Raw genomic sequence first — 17,304 nt, 5'->3', positions numbered from 1 at the left:
TATTATCTATCCACACACATATTCCCAGACCCCCATATATATCATCAGGGGCTCAAATCAGGATTCTTATACCTATTATTGTAATGGTTCTATAGAGTATTTCCCAGCAGAAAAATTTCCCAACCATGTGACTGTTTTTTCCCCCCTAGTACAAACTTTCAAAAAAGTCATTAAGTTAATACAGGTAGTCCCCGGGTTAAGAACGCCCGGTATAAGGATGACACATAGTTAAGAATGGAGCCTATTGTAGCAACATTTGAGTTACACATAATGATTCAAGTTCAATACACAATGGTTTGAGTTCATTAGACAATACTACTTATACAGTATTGTACAATAATACTGTTCCAGCTTACATACAAATTGGACTTGAGGACAGACCTTGGGAATGGAACTCGTTCTTAAACTGGGGACTACCTGTATTCAGCAAATCAATATCTATGTGTGGAACTTCATATGAAGAAGTCTGCATGGATGATGAAATCCATTTGAAGAAATGAAACAAAGTAAAATAAAATGGTTTATGGATATACAGGAGCATTAGCATTTACTACGAGGGAGTAAACACACAAAGGAATGATCATAAAGTGCTTTGGCCTCCACTGGAATACGTGCAAAAATCCCATTAAAGAAACACTTTATTTGCTCAGTGGGGCACTGTTGTCAGGAAAAATGAGAAGTGAGGAGAAACCAAAAGGCTCCAATTTACCAGAAACTCAACAGTTATGGCTTTGCATTATCTTATTATGGCATATGCTTCTTGGCATTGATATGGTATTGATTTTCATCATCCATTCAGCAGATATAGATGTTCGTAATAGGCCTCAGATACAGTCCTCTTACTTGGCAAGGAAATTCCCCCTCACAAGGCACAGCCTAGATCTTTCTAAAGGTACATTAATTGGTTCTGCTTGCCACAACACTCTGCCTCTCCTCTCCTCTTTTCCTTCCATCTCCCCTAACCCACATATATCTCTTCCAGGCTCCACTCAGATCTATCTTGTCATCCTCCCACTTCAACATACAACATCAGCATAGAAGCCTGGCTACTCCCAGTTTTGGCTTCAGTCTTTCCCTCTTGGAACCAATATTTTTTTCTTGATTTCCTGGGATCAGGGTGGCCACAGAGCAGTAACAAGGCTAATGAGATCGCATGCCCCAACTGTATTTCGGAGTTACCAGAATGTTCTCTAATGTTCAGCATTTTTTAAAAAACAAAAGTATTAGTAGGTTTATGTCAAAGTATTAATTGTCAAGACATGAATTCTAACAAAATCTTCCTATCACTTTGCAAATGTCTTGTTTGCCAAGAATAAAAAAGAGGGAATTAAAATTGCCATTGAATTATTCTAATAGCTCTTTTCCTCAGCTCTTTAAAATGAGAAGATTCAGAATAAATAGCTATTTACTGAAGAGATCTGACTGCTTCCTTCATCTGGAAGAATTGCTACTGTATAAAAGAGGATTGTTCTCATTAATACAGACAACATGGTATTTGGTGCTGTTTACAAGCTTCTCCTCACTTGCACACAAACCACAAGCCAAACATTCCCTGCCAACCTCTTTTTAATATAATGTCCTCATAACATTGCCTTCATCTTATCACCAGCCCACACTTGGGCCAGGACTATGCTGAACTATTCTCTCAGGTCCATAATAGAATTTAGTCTACAAAGAACAATAATCTTATTAAAGATAATTCTTGATTTAACAGTGAGATACAAAGTTGGTTACAGTTCCAAACTTAAATTTTCTCATCAAAGAAGCATTATATTTGAATGTTGGAACTACTTTAATTTAAATGCTCTTTATAATCCCATTTCCTTCTAAATTTCAGCAAAAGGAAAAAATATAATCAGGTGTTGTTGATTTTTCTATTAAAAGCTATTGCTTTTACACAAGTGCTTTTACACATTTATGAAATGCTTAATGGGGTCCAGACTGGACAAGGAACTTAATTGTCATCTACTTTTACTCTGTGAGCTGGGGACTCCTACACGGGTAATCCTTTATGAAACAGATCTTCAACATAGCCAGACAGTGACATTCAAAGTATTCCTTCATCTCAGGAACACTTTGAATGTCACTGTCAAAGTATGTGACATTCAAAGATCCACATCTCAACCCTTGAAGGAGTGTTCTGCAGCTCCCATTTCCAAGGAATAAGCTCTACTGCTCCATCAGCAACTCTGGTTGAAGAGTTTTCTGCAGGGGAATAACAGCACTTTGTCATCTCCCCTCTGAGTGCCAACTCCATATTTGAGGGGATCCTGGGTAAAGTGCACTCTATCTTAATTTACCTGGCAGTGTAGTGTTATCCCAATCCCTCAAGAAATTATAACTGAGTTTTACAGATCAGCACTGAAGGAATCTGCTGTAGGCTCCAGCAGCTATCCTAGGTTGAGAAGTGCTGTTCCCGCCCTGTGTCCCCTTTCCTCCCATCTTTTTAAAAGAGAATTCCAGGCTCAGCCTTTGCCAGGAAGAAAAAGTTAAGGCTGATGAGGAATGGTGAGGTGCATGACTCTGAACAATAGGTGAAACTGCTAGCCATTCTAACATTTTGAGAAATAGCAAGCTGATGCATGGGATTTATTTAAAAGCTTAAGCTGTTGATTTGGCTTATTATAAGGCACTGAATTACTAGAGTTAAGTAGAGCTCATTGTGGATTATTAAAAAAATGGCAGGTTAGTTTAAACCAGTGGTACTCAAACTTTCCCATCTTAACTCCCACCACCAATAATTGTATTGAAGTGCCTGTCTCTCACGAAGATAGAAACCAAAAGGCCACTTCTTTTTTTCAAGGGCATATACATGTTTCCAAGTGTTCTGTTATTCTATTTATCAGTTAACAATAAATGTTAAGGACGTTAAAACTCAGAATAATGCAGCTGACAATACAGCTGTAAATGAAAATAAGACTGATTGCTCACTAGGGCTGAAAAATATTTGTCATTGTGGAAACAGTATACTCCAGCACAAATAAAAAAATATGTCCATATAATGAGGGAGGAATAACTGGGGCCGAAGCACTGTTTGTGGGAGCATTTTTTCACCAAACCAACCCAACCCAACCCAACCCAACCCAACCCAACCCAACCCAACCCAACCCTCTTTCAAGTAATGGAAGGAAAAAACAACAAATGCTATTTTATTTTGATTCCTAAGCCTTTCCAAAGTTTCTTCTTCTGCTGAGATGTTTAGTTTCTTCGTCTCAGAGCATTCAACTGGAGATGGGTGGTTCTGCCCTTCTTCCCCTCCCTTGGTTCCTTTCCTGATTCAAGGAAGGGAGTTGCATCCCATCTCCAATTCTTCTGTGCATCGTCTGTGGCTCATGCAAAATACTGACTTGAACAACACACTCAAGGAAAATCTTGCCCAATATTTTATATAGTAGCTTTGCTCTTGCCAAGAATTCTTATTTCACAAGGGGAAAGTTACCATAAATATGTTAAGTACATGAAAGACACCAGGTGAATGTCACTATTTCAAGGTCACTATGTCAGGTAAAAATGTCAACATGTTTTATAATAAATAAAGACTTATTTTTGCATTATATGCAAATAATTACAGTAAATACTATCTATGGGTTAATGATGGAATTGAGGGTGAACATTTGAATATTTATTAAGGACACTCAGCTTTGAAATTTATTTATAATGTCACTATTTTCCAACATTTTCCCTTGGGTCCCTTAAATTCTGAAGAATTGCCACTAAACATCAACATCCACCACATATTCAACAATTATTAAGCCATCATCCTTTAATATAAATGCTAGATCACCACAAAATGTTGTGGGTTTTTTGGCTTTTATTTTTACCAACCATTGCCCCAAATCAGCTGGGAAACCTACGTTTTTGTTGTTTTTTAAATGTTTTCTCTGTATTCCAGAAAATATTTTAATAGTTTCAATATGTGGTAACAAAATTAGTGCAGAGACATGGAACATTCCAACTCTTCATGAAATGCTATATGTTGGTGATAGGCTTTTAACTCTCTTACATCCTAATCCTAAAGTGAAACATTTAAAAGGTTCATATCAAAGATCAGCTCTCATTAAATGCAATGCATCTATAACCCCTGAAAATATATTTTGTGTCATGCCAAAGATAAATGAAGAAAAAAAACGTTTGAGGAAAATGCTATGACTTGAGAAATTGATCCTTCTGTCACACTTATTCATTCTGATTAATAGACACCCTGTAAGAAGGAATACAATTACACTTCTCCAATACTTTCAGTGTTCAGAATACTTATTTTCTAACTGTCATGCTTACAGCCAATCAGCAAAGACTGCCCAACAGTTGTCCTTGCCTCTTCTTTCTTCTTCCCAAAGTATCTCTTGATGGAGAAACTACTTCTCACCGTACCTTCTTCCCTTCCCAGACACTATGCACTGAGCAGCCATTTTGTCCCACCATGATTCTTCCCAGAAAGGCCTTTCCAGTATGACACAGCATCCTCCCTCTATGAATCCGGTAAGTATCACGTGGCCTGAAACATGGGGAATGATCAACAGCACTCCCATCCCTTTTAATTGCTCTGCTGCTGTGGTTACAGTTCTGGCACAGCCCTGACTAGAAGTTAAAGTCATCCTTATCATCAAATGTAAGGGATCGTGGAAATTCAGGTCATAATTGAACAGTACCTGCTGGGGTAGGACAAAATTCCAGAATGCAAATGTCTGTGAATAATACAGAGTTCCTTTTCTATCAATTTTCAGTTCTTAGTAGAGGTAACAATATACCACAAATATTTTCTTCCTCTTATTCCCTATGTATTAACTCTGGAAGCATGTATATCATGCAAATTAAATATATGATACTTAATACAACAAAGCTGACTGTCTGGACTTATCAAAAGGTCAGCTCTTCAATTAAATAAGGAAAGAGGGCCAGATGGACCAGGCATATCTAAGTGACACTGGAAACAGTTTCACAGTCATACTTAAAAGCACATTTAGTTCTGATTAAAACGTTAAAGATCAAGACACCAGAATGTACAACTTAGGTCAAGTTTGATCTGACATCTGAAAGATTTTGTTTACTGGGCAATCCTAAACTTTATTTCAAGTAATTAAAAAATGAGAAATGAGAAATTGACTGTGAAATTATTTCAGTACAATTGAGATATGTATTAGGCATTTTTTTTAAAAGAACTTATTTATAATGTACAAAAAGCAATTTATTGCAGGTATTTCTAAACATCTATATATAAAAAGTAGCATATGGCATTCTTTTCCAAATCTGTGTTTCAGTATTATCATACAAACCTTTCAAATATACTGTATAGTACTGCCCCTGAAAGGATGATAGAAGGGATGAATGGACACTCAAACTCTTGTTTCAAAAGCTCACCTTGTTTCATCAATGTATACTGCCTCCAGAACCGATGCCGCATATTCAATGTTCTTCTTCAAATCAACCACGTTAACATCGCCTTTCTCCAGCTGCTTTACTAAACATCTTAGTCTGTTAAAAACAAAAACCTAAATGAGTAATGACAAAACTAACAGCCTTTTTAGGATGCAAAGTAAATGGGTATATAGAGTAGTTAGTGGCCCAATCTTCACGTATTTACCCAAATTGCAAGTGTGAACATTCTTCAGTCATATGGAGCTCCTCCACCAAAGGCATGTAGTGGTGTCCATTTATATCATAGACTGTTTACAAATTATCCCTTCCAAAGTAGTGAATGAGAAACATTTGTCTTTTTGGAGAGGATGTTAGGGATTCTGGCATCCTTGATTATTGTTCTCGGTTTTGCTGAATGGATGACAGCAGAGACTAAAGAGTGCATCACCCTGTATGTGTAATTGTGTGAATTTAATTTAAATTGAATATGCCACTAGAAGTTGTGTAAGGCAGAGAAATGCTTTGGATCTTCTTCAGCTGTATTGTTTCGTTTCTCCCGTACTGGTTGCTGTTCACCTCAGTGGGGGCAAAGTCAGGCCCTGTTATTGGATCCATTATTGCAGGTGAGGGGGAAACTTTCCATTGTGAATTTGTAAGGGGTAGGGGCCCAACAACACATCTAGGCCCCACTCACACTCCAGACCATTTTGTCTGCTGAGGGACAAAGCACACCTAACCTAGTTCTACACTGAGGATGGCTTTTATGACTTGGTTATTCTGCAGTGCATTTGGGTTTTGTTGTATTTTTAATGTCATTTACTAGTTGTTAGTTTGTTCAGGAGCTCAAGGTGGCATGCAAAGCTCTTTCTTCCCATTTCCCCCCACAACCACCACCTTGTGAATACATTGGGCCCAAAGTTTCTGATGTGATTGCAAATAATCTTGAGTCCAAGGAAGCAGGTGGTGGATACAGTTTTGTATAAGTAAACAAAGAAATCCATCCATCCCATATGAGGTTAGCTAGATCTAGTTGACAACAGATTCTGCTGGACGGAGAAAGATCAGTGATGCATCTTTGCTTGGAAATCTTATCCCTTGAAATGTCTCTAAATATGTACCCTTCCATACCATCATCAATGTGGGCATTTTGCTAGAAAATAATATATTTGGACTAAAATGACCTGGTTTGTTCTCCAGACAAATTTGTTTATACAACTGAACATTTTCCCCACGCCTCCAGGTGTTTCCACTGTTTGTATTCATAGCTATATAAAGCAACAAAACAGGCTGTCATTTTAGCATTTCATTTGTGCTCTTGATAAAATTTTGTTCTTCTGTTTATTTTGGTCAGGTGTAAAGTACTTTGTCATTTCTTTTTGCAAAGCAGTTTCCCTGGATGGAGTTTCTGTTTTGACTTTTTTAAAAAAGTAGAAACACAGAACAAATATAGTTAATGAAGCCTTTGAGATGTGTCTTAGGTAGCACTAACCATCTTGATAACTGACTTTTTTTTAGCATGCCGACCTATTGCTACAGCTATTCTGTGAGGACCTTTCTACTCTACTTCTGGATAAATGCAGATGATCAGTTTGTTATGCATGAAGCTGCATAACAAGGTGGAAAGTTTGCTCATTTGTTAAATCAACAAAGTAGCTAGTTAGTTTCAAGCTATTTTGTAGCTGTCTTTGCTCTACTTTTGAGTCAATGTATTTTATTTTTATACTTGTCCCTAATTGATTATCCACACTGTCATTTTGATATGGAGCGAAGGCATTAATTCGACCTATCATCCATGCATTGTTGTGGCATTCTACTCCCCCCGCTTTCTTTTCACTTCAGTAAAATGTTGTTTCAAAAGGGTGAATAAAATAATTTCTCTCATTCCTTCTGTTTGGAATTCTTCACTCTCCTTACAGAAGAAAATAGAAATTTTAGGAATATTGTGTTGCTGTTGAATATTAAGACAAAACAACCCTCAAGTTTTTCAAATGCACAAGGAACACTTGGAATATATGTTGGAAATCAGAACTTTTAAGCCTGAAAATCAGATTTAATTAGAATTAGAAAGCAAACTTTTCCATACAAGAATATTCTAGCTATTAAACATTATAGCTTGGAAAAAATATTCTGTATTATGCATTATTTATTACTAATACAGATAAACAGCTAACCATCTGGAAAAATGGAAAGGTCTTACCACTTAGTAAAGTTTCCTACTTTATTACATATAAAATTAGTGGCAAAAGTTACCAAAAAAACACCACACACTGGCAATTAAGGCAAATGTAGTTTAAAACAACTATGTGATAGAAAAGCATGCCTTGTGGGGGAAACTGGTGGTATGTTCTAGTTGATTTTCTGCCTCTTTTCATAGGAAAGGATTGTTAAAGGCTGAAGAGCAGGGCAAGCTATATTTCTGCAGTAATCACTTAGCATTTCTACTTATCTAAAAGGATTCAAAAATCTACTTGTATACATTTGTGAATAAACTGTAGTAAAGTGGTATAATTTCAGGCCGTTGCTTATAATTACCTTGTTGTAAGGAAGGGGAGAAATGGAAACCTAAGATAAACATATTTTAAAATATAAATTACACAGACAAGCACTGCATCTATATTAGTGGCTGATCTTGTTATACAGGAAAAGAAAACAAACAAACACAAGCCAGCCCAAGACATTTTCCCATCTGAGAGAAGTCTCCTACCCGGTTGCTGCCAGAATCTGACCTGCTGGATTTTATTTAAATACTTTTCAATCACCTTAGGTTAGAAATCTTGGCCACAGCTGAGGATAACTTATTTCTTTATTATACTTATATCCCACCCAGCTCTGTAGACTCCAGGCAGCTAGCATCTCAATAAAAAAATAGTATAATAATGGCAATCGAAACAGAAATATACAATAATAATATACAGACTAACTAGAGATGAGAGAAACATATATGAGGGTTAAAAACAATCTGTGCCGCAGCTGTTAATCTTCAAATGGTCTCTTAGAGGCGTCTTTGTTGCTCTGTGAAAAGATGAGGCCAATATATTCCACATAGGTCAGGGTAGCTATTAAAAGCCTGTTTCTGAATCTACTCATTTGATCTGGTGAGGAGGTGAACGCCAAACATCCCTCCATGGATAGAATGAAACAAGTAGATTCCCTCTGGAGCAAACAATTCCAAAGCTAGACTAAACATCACCACATTTTGCAATCTCACAAGATTTAGGGTTTGGGGTGATGGGGGGCAGTGGTCCTGAAGAACCTGGAAAGTCCATTGACCCTTTTGATAGCGTACAGCTCTTCGGCACAAGAAACATGAACACAAACAAGGCCTCTTTCAAACCGACACAACAAGAGCACGGGGCACTGTTTCAGACGCCACCATCAGACAGACAAGAGAAAGACAGCTGAGAGGCCCAAGACATTTGGCTACCAGCAAGAAATGCCACTCCAATTTTCCACCGGAGGACTGTACCAACTGGGGCGTTGAGAGACTAAAAGTGGAACATGCTCATTTGTGTCCTCTTGGCACTAAAAACGTAGCCCAGACAAACTTTCAGATAAGGCACAAACAGTGGAACTGCTTTGCCTGGGTTTAGTATCCGATCCGTAAAGCTACTTTTGCCCAGCAGCATCAGAACTAACTGTGAAGACACCAAAACGACACCATGCATGCAGTGCTGCAATCAGGTACTTGTGTCCCAATGTCTGATGCAAGCAGATGAGTGGTAGCATTTGTATGATGACATCATCGCGTATATTTCATCATCTGCCTTTCCTTCAGAGGCCAATTTCTTTCTTTTTTTCTTCAAGAGGGAATAATTGCACAATGTCATTAGACCAACTGGAAACACATCAGAACTTTTGCTTCAAATCACACCAGGAAAAAAAAAATTAACAAAAGGCCAGGATCACTATTAATATGATTTTATTAATTCTGGTAAGACTAGAACTCTATTCTTGTTCAAGCATTATTACCATACAAGCTTTGGGGTACAGCATTTTAAATGAGATGCAAAATTAGAGGCCATTTAATTTCCTGTGAGAAAATTAGTTTTACATTTCTGCCTCTTGTGTGAAAAATTAAGCTACACTGGTGTATTCCCTTCAGCATCATTCATGCCTAGATAGAAAATAATAATTAATTGAAAATAATGAGGCCCAGGGGCCTATCCTCCAGGATTACATTAGACCTTTGCTCAGTATCTGAGAAAGCTTGATTAAATGCTGTAGACACAATATTAAAAAGCTATTCAAAATGTCAGAAGTACCATATCACTGAAGCATCCTACTGTCACTTTCTGCCTATTTATTAATATAAAGGCCCAAAGTTCAGGTTTTCAGGTTAACTGCCTTAAGTAAAGCTGCAAAAGTCAGCCCGACTGTAAGGCAGAGGGAAGCAATCCCTCCAAATAGCCAGTGCTGGTCAGTTGCTGGAGCAATGGCACTGACCCCTTGGTTCTTCCCCTAAATCGGTAGACAAAGCATTACTTGGCCAGAGCCCCCTAAGCTGACCTACTGTCTCATGTATGGGGGAGGCTATTGTTTCATTGCTAGTGCTGAAGGAATATGTATTGGTCAGGTTTCCTTTTATAGATGGAGTGAGTGGAAACACCCTCTTACCTTTAAATTTTAGGCAGTAAAGTCTTGTGTGAAAATTCTGGTCTTTAGAAAGCAGTACTACTCCTTTGTGTGAATGACTTTTTACTTATCTCAACAAAAGAAACCGCTAAGGAGACTTGTCACCTAGAGGTTGAAGCTGCTTTCTCACATAAACATTGCAGAACTGGGACCTAGTATGATCCTTTGTTGTCACCTACAAAAATCAGTTTTCAGTTAACAATGTCAACCCAACTCAGTGGGCCTACTGTACATTCTGTGAAAGAAAAGAAAGAAAGAAAGAAAGAAAGAAAGAAAGAAAGAAAGAAAGAAAGAAAGAAAGAAAGAAAGAAAGAAAGAAAGAAACCCCCATGCTTCTGCTTGGACCCCCAACCATCCACAGTGTGTGTACAGACACCTGCAAATTCATGTTATGAAAATCTCTCTTTATAATCGTGCCCTTGATATCTTTATTTTTTCAAGAGAATGTATGGGAGGGACCCTCTGTCATCTCTAGCCCCACATAAATTTAGTCTGTTTTTAGTTTAAACAAAGTGTTTCTAGTTTGGATAAAGCTGTATTTTGGAAAACTTTAAAAATATCTTTGTTTTCAAAAGCTTGAGAAACCACTGCCAGACAAACAAAACAATTAACCTTGAGTTATTATGCCATTCCACCTTTCAGTTTGTTAATATTTCTATTCAGAAAAGCCAAATAATATTTCTGAATTAAGTTCCAACTTATGACAAAATGCATTCATAATATGTAGGAATTTTATACAATTTTTCTGAGATTTCAGGATTGTTTGCACTATAATAAGATTTCAGGTAGATTAATTGATAACATAAAATTCTTGCATTTAGTTACAACTGAATCTTTATCTCTACCAGTCTAAATTGTGAAAAAATGTCTTTCTGCACACAGCTAAAATCTAGAAATTTTCTTTCTTTTGACATGCATTTCATCTAGCCTGAGAAGCAACTTAAACTAGTCTTAAAGCATTGAAAGCTATATCTGAACAGTGAAAAATAGCTCTTAAACAAGAACAAAATTCTTATGGAATCTATCACATTCTTAGATAGATAAAATAATAAGCCATGATAAATCTTGAATAATCTAACTCTGAGCACCTTATATATAACAGACATTTTCTAAATTTCACTTGAACATCACTTTTGCCAATTCCAATTTATGGTCCCATTTCCTCAATGTATTTTTTATTTATTTTATTTTATTTATTTATTCAATTTATATAGCTGCCCTTCTCAGCCCAGTGACTCTGGGCGGCTAACAACAATAAAAACAGCCAACATTTACAACAGTACAAAAAAATTAAGTATAAATATAAATGTAGCCAAGAGATCTTAAAAAACTGTCGGTATTAGCACAACCATGAAATGGGGCCCTTCACACGCTTGGGGCCTCAGGCCTGGGCATACAGCCAGGTCTTCAAGGATTGAAGACCTGATTGCACTTGCCGCTTACGAGTGGATTGCCTATCGATGTAGACTTTGTATGGACAAGTATAATGAAATATGGGACTCATTTATACAAAATACAGTAGGTTAAAAAAAGTGATAGTCATATAAATGTATGAGAAATAAATACGTACTTGAATAATATTTGATAAGTATATATAGAATTGTAATTGTTTACTGTTATAATGACATATTAATGTGTTTTTCCTTTGTTTTATTTCTTTCACTTTTTTGTTAAAGCACTTTCTGTGTTTTTTCTTCTTCTGAATAATAAAAAATAAATAAATATTTTTTCATAAATATTTCAGATACTTTGATAATGAAGCTCAAGCTCAGATACTTTGGTCACCTAATGCGAAGAGAGGACTCTTTGGAAAAGACCCTGATGCTGGGAAAGATTGAAGGCAAAAGGAGAAGGGGACGGCAGAGGATGAGATGGTTAGATAGCATCACCGAAGCAATGAGCATGAAACTGAGCAAACTCCAGGAGGCAGTGAAGGACAGGAAGGCCTGGCGCAATATGGTTCATGGGGTCACGAAGAGTCGGACACGACTTAACGACTGAACAACAACAACAAATATTTTTTTAAAATGCCAATTTCAGCCACGGATCAGTGGAATTCTGTGGAATATTTGGTCTGAAATGTTCCATGGGATTTACTAGGAAGGGAGCAAGGACAGAAAGAGAATGAGAGAACATGTCAGGCCAGATTGAGAGCCTGGCATCTGTGGGAGCTGTTACTCTGTACAAAGGAAGCATGTTTTTTTCTGCCCCTTTTAGAGAAAATAAAACAAATTCTATTTTGGATTTTGGGAGGGAAGGGAGGGCACCTTACCTTGCCTGCTGGCTGTTGGCTTTGTTTTCTTTTTCTTTATTTAAGGGCCATCCCTGGGTTTGGTTTGGTTTTTTCGTTCCTTACAATGGTCACTTCGCCATATAAGGTGCGTTTTTTGTAATTAGTAAGAAGATGGCAGTGCTTCCTTGCACCACTTGAATATGTTCAGCAGAAAGACGCACCTACTACCAGTAAGTTGACCACCCATTGTCCCTGCTTTGGATTCCAAACAGAAGTTGGACTTCCCTTTTCAACCGCCCCACTTTGAAGAAATCTGCCAGAAGAAGAGAAACTGCAGAGTGAGAACCAACGTGCTTCTTATTTCTGGGGCCATATCTCTATGATGCGCACTCCGATCCCATATGCAAAGTGGATTGGATATAGAGAGTGTTTAATAATTCATTTCCCCACCTACATTCTGAAGCTGAAATAGTAATGAGAGATTTTGCTTTCCCTATAGAAATGCCTCTAATAGATATTCATTCGATTAGCACTAGCAGACTAGACCTGGATGGAAGGCACGGTGTCACACAGAACGAAAATCCAGAGCAACTAAGGACAGCTTTTAAAAATATATAAATCTAAAAAGTGCAAAAGAGGTATGCATACGTAAGAGGCATTGCTGGCGTTTGTCATTTCCTGAGTTAATAAACCTTGCTGACCTATCAGTGAAAACATCATGTGGAGCTGGTTAAGGCCAGACAGTGGGGAGCATTTGTGCTCTGAGAATCACCAAGAACTTCTCTAAGGTTTCAGAATGATTACTCTTATCAACAAAGCTAATTAAATGAGCAGAAATGCCATTAAAAATGAGGTGGTTTGGAGCTCACCATGTCATAAAAGAAAATGTATCTGTAACATTTGCACAAAAGAACTAAGAAATTTGGCACTGGAACATCTCAGGAAATAACAATACAAACGTTAGGAGACTCTTTTCTTTTTTTTAACCGCAAAGGTTCACTTGCCTTTGCGTTCATTGTATGCTGAAACGTCTCTTCCAAAAACGATTTCTTTCCTTGAGAAAGAAGCTTCAGTCAACTTTCTCATCCTCAGGGCATTTTCTTTTGAATTTCTTTTGCAACTTGCTTGAGCTTGTTTTAGGGCTGAAAGGCAGAAGTGGGAGGCTGTTGCTGTTTTTGTTTTCTGTTATGCCTCTCTCTCATCCTTCTGCAGCCACCCCAGTTACCTCCCCTTCCTCATCTGAAAAGGCTCCAGAGGGGGGAACTTCCTCATAATATCTTCCTTGAGATTTAATTGAAGCATGGGAAACCTAGACAGCTTCACAAGCGATTATATGATAAAAGACCACTTTGGAACTAAAGAAAACAAGAACTCATTAATAGCCACTATGTAGGACAGACAGGCAGAAGACTAGCAGAGCCCATCCATGAACACCAACTAGCAGTCAGAAGACACAGTGAAGACTCCTTAATCTCACAACACATGGACAGACTTAACCATAGTTTCAACTGGGAAACTATGAGCATCCTAGACCAAGCTAAATCCAAAAATGCTACGGAATTCCTGGAAGGTTGGCATTCAGACAAATCAGCCATCAATAGATACACAGAGATAAACCACATTTACAAACCATTCAAAAGAGACAACAACAACAACAACAATAATAATAAGCTAAGAAGGAAACAAAAAGACCAGAACACATCCTCTCCAGCAAACAACCCAGAACACATTCTCTCCAGCAGCCTACACCCAGATAAGCAGGGATTAACATCAGACAAACAATCAAGCAGAAAACAATACCCTAATCAAGGAACTACCAAGGAGAAAGCCACATCCCCACCAACATGGGCAGGGCAAGCTACTGTAAATAAACAGGAAGCAAACTCCACACTCACTAGCACTGATGATGTTACCTAGTTGGGTAACGAAACGTCTGCAAGCAGACAACCAAGCTCAGAGAGCACCAAGGACTCCACAGAAGGACAAATGCTGGTCATTTTCATTATGACCCGACTATATCCCAGTATGGATTTCTTACAGCAAAATCCACAAATTCACTTCCAGCAGGAGTCACAATGGAATATATTTCAATCCCACCTGCATCTATTACAGTCTTCTGTCCGGCTTTTCCCTGCTTCTTGATGTATTTCCAATCAGTTCAGCCCACAAACTGACTTCTAACCCCTAAGCTTTTCTGGCTGCAATCTCAGCCAAACTGACGTTTTTTCCTTCTCTCCCAAAAGCTGGGCTACAAATACTTGGAAAGGTATTCTTTGAAGAATGGTAGTATCCATGAATATTCAGCTGACTGTTGCAAGCAACTTCACTGTTTTAATTCACTCAAAAAAACCCTAGCTTGATAAGACACAAACAAAAGAGCTAGCGCGTGATATTCTATAAGTAAAGAACCAATAAAATATGGGGGGACAGAAAGTACACTGATCTCTCAGGAAGCCTAAATAGATTTTCTCTTCTCCGAGCTGCATGGTAAAACTGTGTAAAAACCAGTATTTCCAACGACTAGATGCCTGCTTACATTTCTATGAATTGTTTCTGGAAGGCATCCAAAATCTGACTTTGACAAACATTTGCAGAAGCAGAAATGTGGATCGGGAGAGAATAGCTAACTGGAATGGGTTTCTATGTGCATTTACTTGTCCTTTTCAATGCTCTGATTCTTTAGACTAACAGACATCATAATGGCGCAAGGCAGCTAAACATAAATGCTTAATATTATCCTTGTAATTAGTTATATTCTACATTGGATCAATGGAATTAGGTTACAGTGCAACAGTTTTCTAGAGAAAGTCTTCTCTAGAAATTTCTCTGTAATAGGAATCGATGGATTCTTGTTGATTCAGAATTGGATTTGGATTGGATTCAAAACTGGAGTCAAACTTGAATTTCTTCACAAAAGCTCATCAAGCCAAAATATACATGCTAAATCTGAATTATGGATGTTTCCAAATTGGGAATATCAAAATTAAAATCTGAGTACTGTTTTATAGTAAGAGACATATTCCCCCCTTTCTGGAAAGAGGAATATTATTTCAAAGTAAATTGTAGCCAAGATAAAAATAATTTATTTTCTGAAAAATCTCTGAGCCATTGTTTAAAGGAAAAGTTTTCAGCTCTATTGGCTCAAGTGAATTTTGTGACAGGGCTTATATGGACACATTGACCTGGTAAAATTATTCAGTAAATAATTACAATAAACTGTGCAGCTATACAAAGGCCAACCCAGCACTTTTTATGAATACTGAACAATAATTAAATCTGGAGAGTTTAAGTGTTAAATTAAACAACAGATTAACAAGTCAGCAAATGAATACTTAGTTTTAGTGGGAAATATTCAAAGCAGTCTGCCATGACATTTAGCCCTTTTAAAAAGTTGACAATTTAAGCTAGATGAGTACTGGAAGAGCTGAAATTTAAGATGATTGATATCATAAAAGCATTAGGCAGCAGGGTGACACATCCCAGGAAACCCTGCCACGAAACTTCATTTAATGTGCTGCTACAGCTTGATTGCCAGTTGCACTTGTTCTTCTTTTGTTTCAAATTCTGATAAAAGTTTACACATTTTAGCAATCACATGTTCATCATTTGTACACAATTCTGTTTCAAAGTCAGTCTTAGAATATTCAATGCCATAAATTCTTTTGTCTACTTTGAATCTGTCTGATAACTGTAAATAGGAAAACCACTGACAACTATGTCCCTCTGTCACCACTTGATTTTATTTTGTATTCCCCTTGAAACAATTCTAGTATCTCATGGCATGTTAACCATTTGTGTTTGCCTATTATTTCTTGTCTGTAAAACGCTTCTTGTGCGGAGAGCCACAAAGGTGTTTTCTGGCACAACCTGGGTTTGTATCTATTCCATTCTCAGTATGATACGTCTAACATAGTGATTTTTAAAATCTGCATTAACCTTAACTTTGTTGTACCACAAATGTCCACACCACCCAAATCTCAGGTCCTTCTAACTCCAAGAGCCTTCTGTTTCTCAGCAGCACCCACTCTTTCATCCAAGCCAAACAGCAAGCCACAAAATACCATTTCAAATCAGGTAAACCCAATCCTCCTCTTTCCTTTGCATCTTGTAGCACCTTATATTTAACTTGTGGTTTTCCCCCCTGCCATACCAACTTAGATATATTTGATTGCTTTTGCCATCTTTTGCCACTACCCAACAATGGAGCACTGGAGAGAAGAAAGGCTGTGGGAAAAGCCAGTGTGGAGACTGTGAAAGCTTTTATTTCTAGGAGGTGGTGACTTTGAGCTCCTGTTTGCTGCTAATTCTGTGTGCCAGGGGCCTGTCACATTTTTCCTTTCCCAATCACACTGTTATTCCAAACTCTTTCATTTTTACAAGTATGCTCTGCAATTTTGTTCCTTCTTTTTTAGTTTTACTCAGATGTCATTTTGTTTTAAGGTAATCCTTAAATTTTCCATCTTAATCTTAATTTCTCAGTATGTCTGCTTATGCATGTTCCCCACTTCTTAATGCTTTCGTTTTCTTGGCATCTTGAATATTAACCTGCCACTGCAGCTAAGTAATTCCTTGAGCTGCTAAGGGGTTTGCAGTGGATGTCATACAGCCAACCCCAGGATGAGCCACTAATGCATTGCCAAACCGGGATGGCCACTATTCTTTCCACACACTTTTCTCCTTCTCTACTACCAACTCCCTCTGCTCATATGTTCACTGCCCCACTGTCTTCTCCTCCTCTCAGGCCCAAGTAATATAAAAGTTAAACTTTTTAAAGTTTAAAACTTAAAGCGTGGTTCTGCCTTTTGACTACATCATTTCTCTTTGTTCCCTTTCTGCAAATTGCCCATGGGAGGGTCCTTTAACACTTTGTCCATAGCCAAATGACCCTAACATTCCCCATGCTTGAAATGTGCATTGCAAAAGACATCCTATCAAAAATAGCAAGTTTTTTGGGGGGGGGGTGCAGAACAATAATGGCTAGGAAATCCAGTCCAGGTCCAATCCAATCTGCAGCATGTCCAGATTAGAATCCTGGTCCAAATGAAGAGGGGGGATACTAGCAAAAAAACATATCTTGTGTTCAA

General features: G+C 37.7%; 1 protein-coding gene across 4 annotated transcripts in view; it reads right to left on the bottom strand.

The window, feature by feature from the left end:
- Positions 1–17,304, bottom strand: part of PDE1A (phosphodiesterase 1A) — a 144,895-nt gene that overhangs the window by 40,270 nt on the left and 87,321 nt on the right. For all 4 annotated transcript variants that reach the window (XM_088135735.1, XM_025163090.2, XM_007422774.3 and 1 more), the window contains exon 2: positions 5,359–5,472. In XM_088135735.1, coding sequence (XP_087991861.1) covers positions 5,359–5,472 — 114 coding nt within the window. The remainder of the gene's footprint in view (positions 1–5,358; positions 5,473–17,304) is intronic.

The sequence above is a fragment of the Python bivittatus genome, unplaced genomic scaffold (genome assembly GCF_059951505.1).
Source record: "Python bivittatus isolate LINGU-HERP-01145 unplaced genomic scaffold, Pbiv_v1 ctg000200_np1212, whole genome shotgun sequence".
Lineage (NCBI taxonomy): Eukaryota > Metazoa > Chordata > Lepidosauria > Squamata > Pythonidae > Python > Python bivittatus.
The sequence above is the reverse complement of the archived record's forward strand: the minus strand, read 5'-3'. Positions and strand labels throughout refer to the sequence as shown.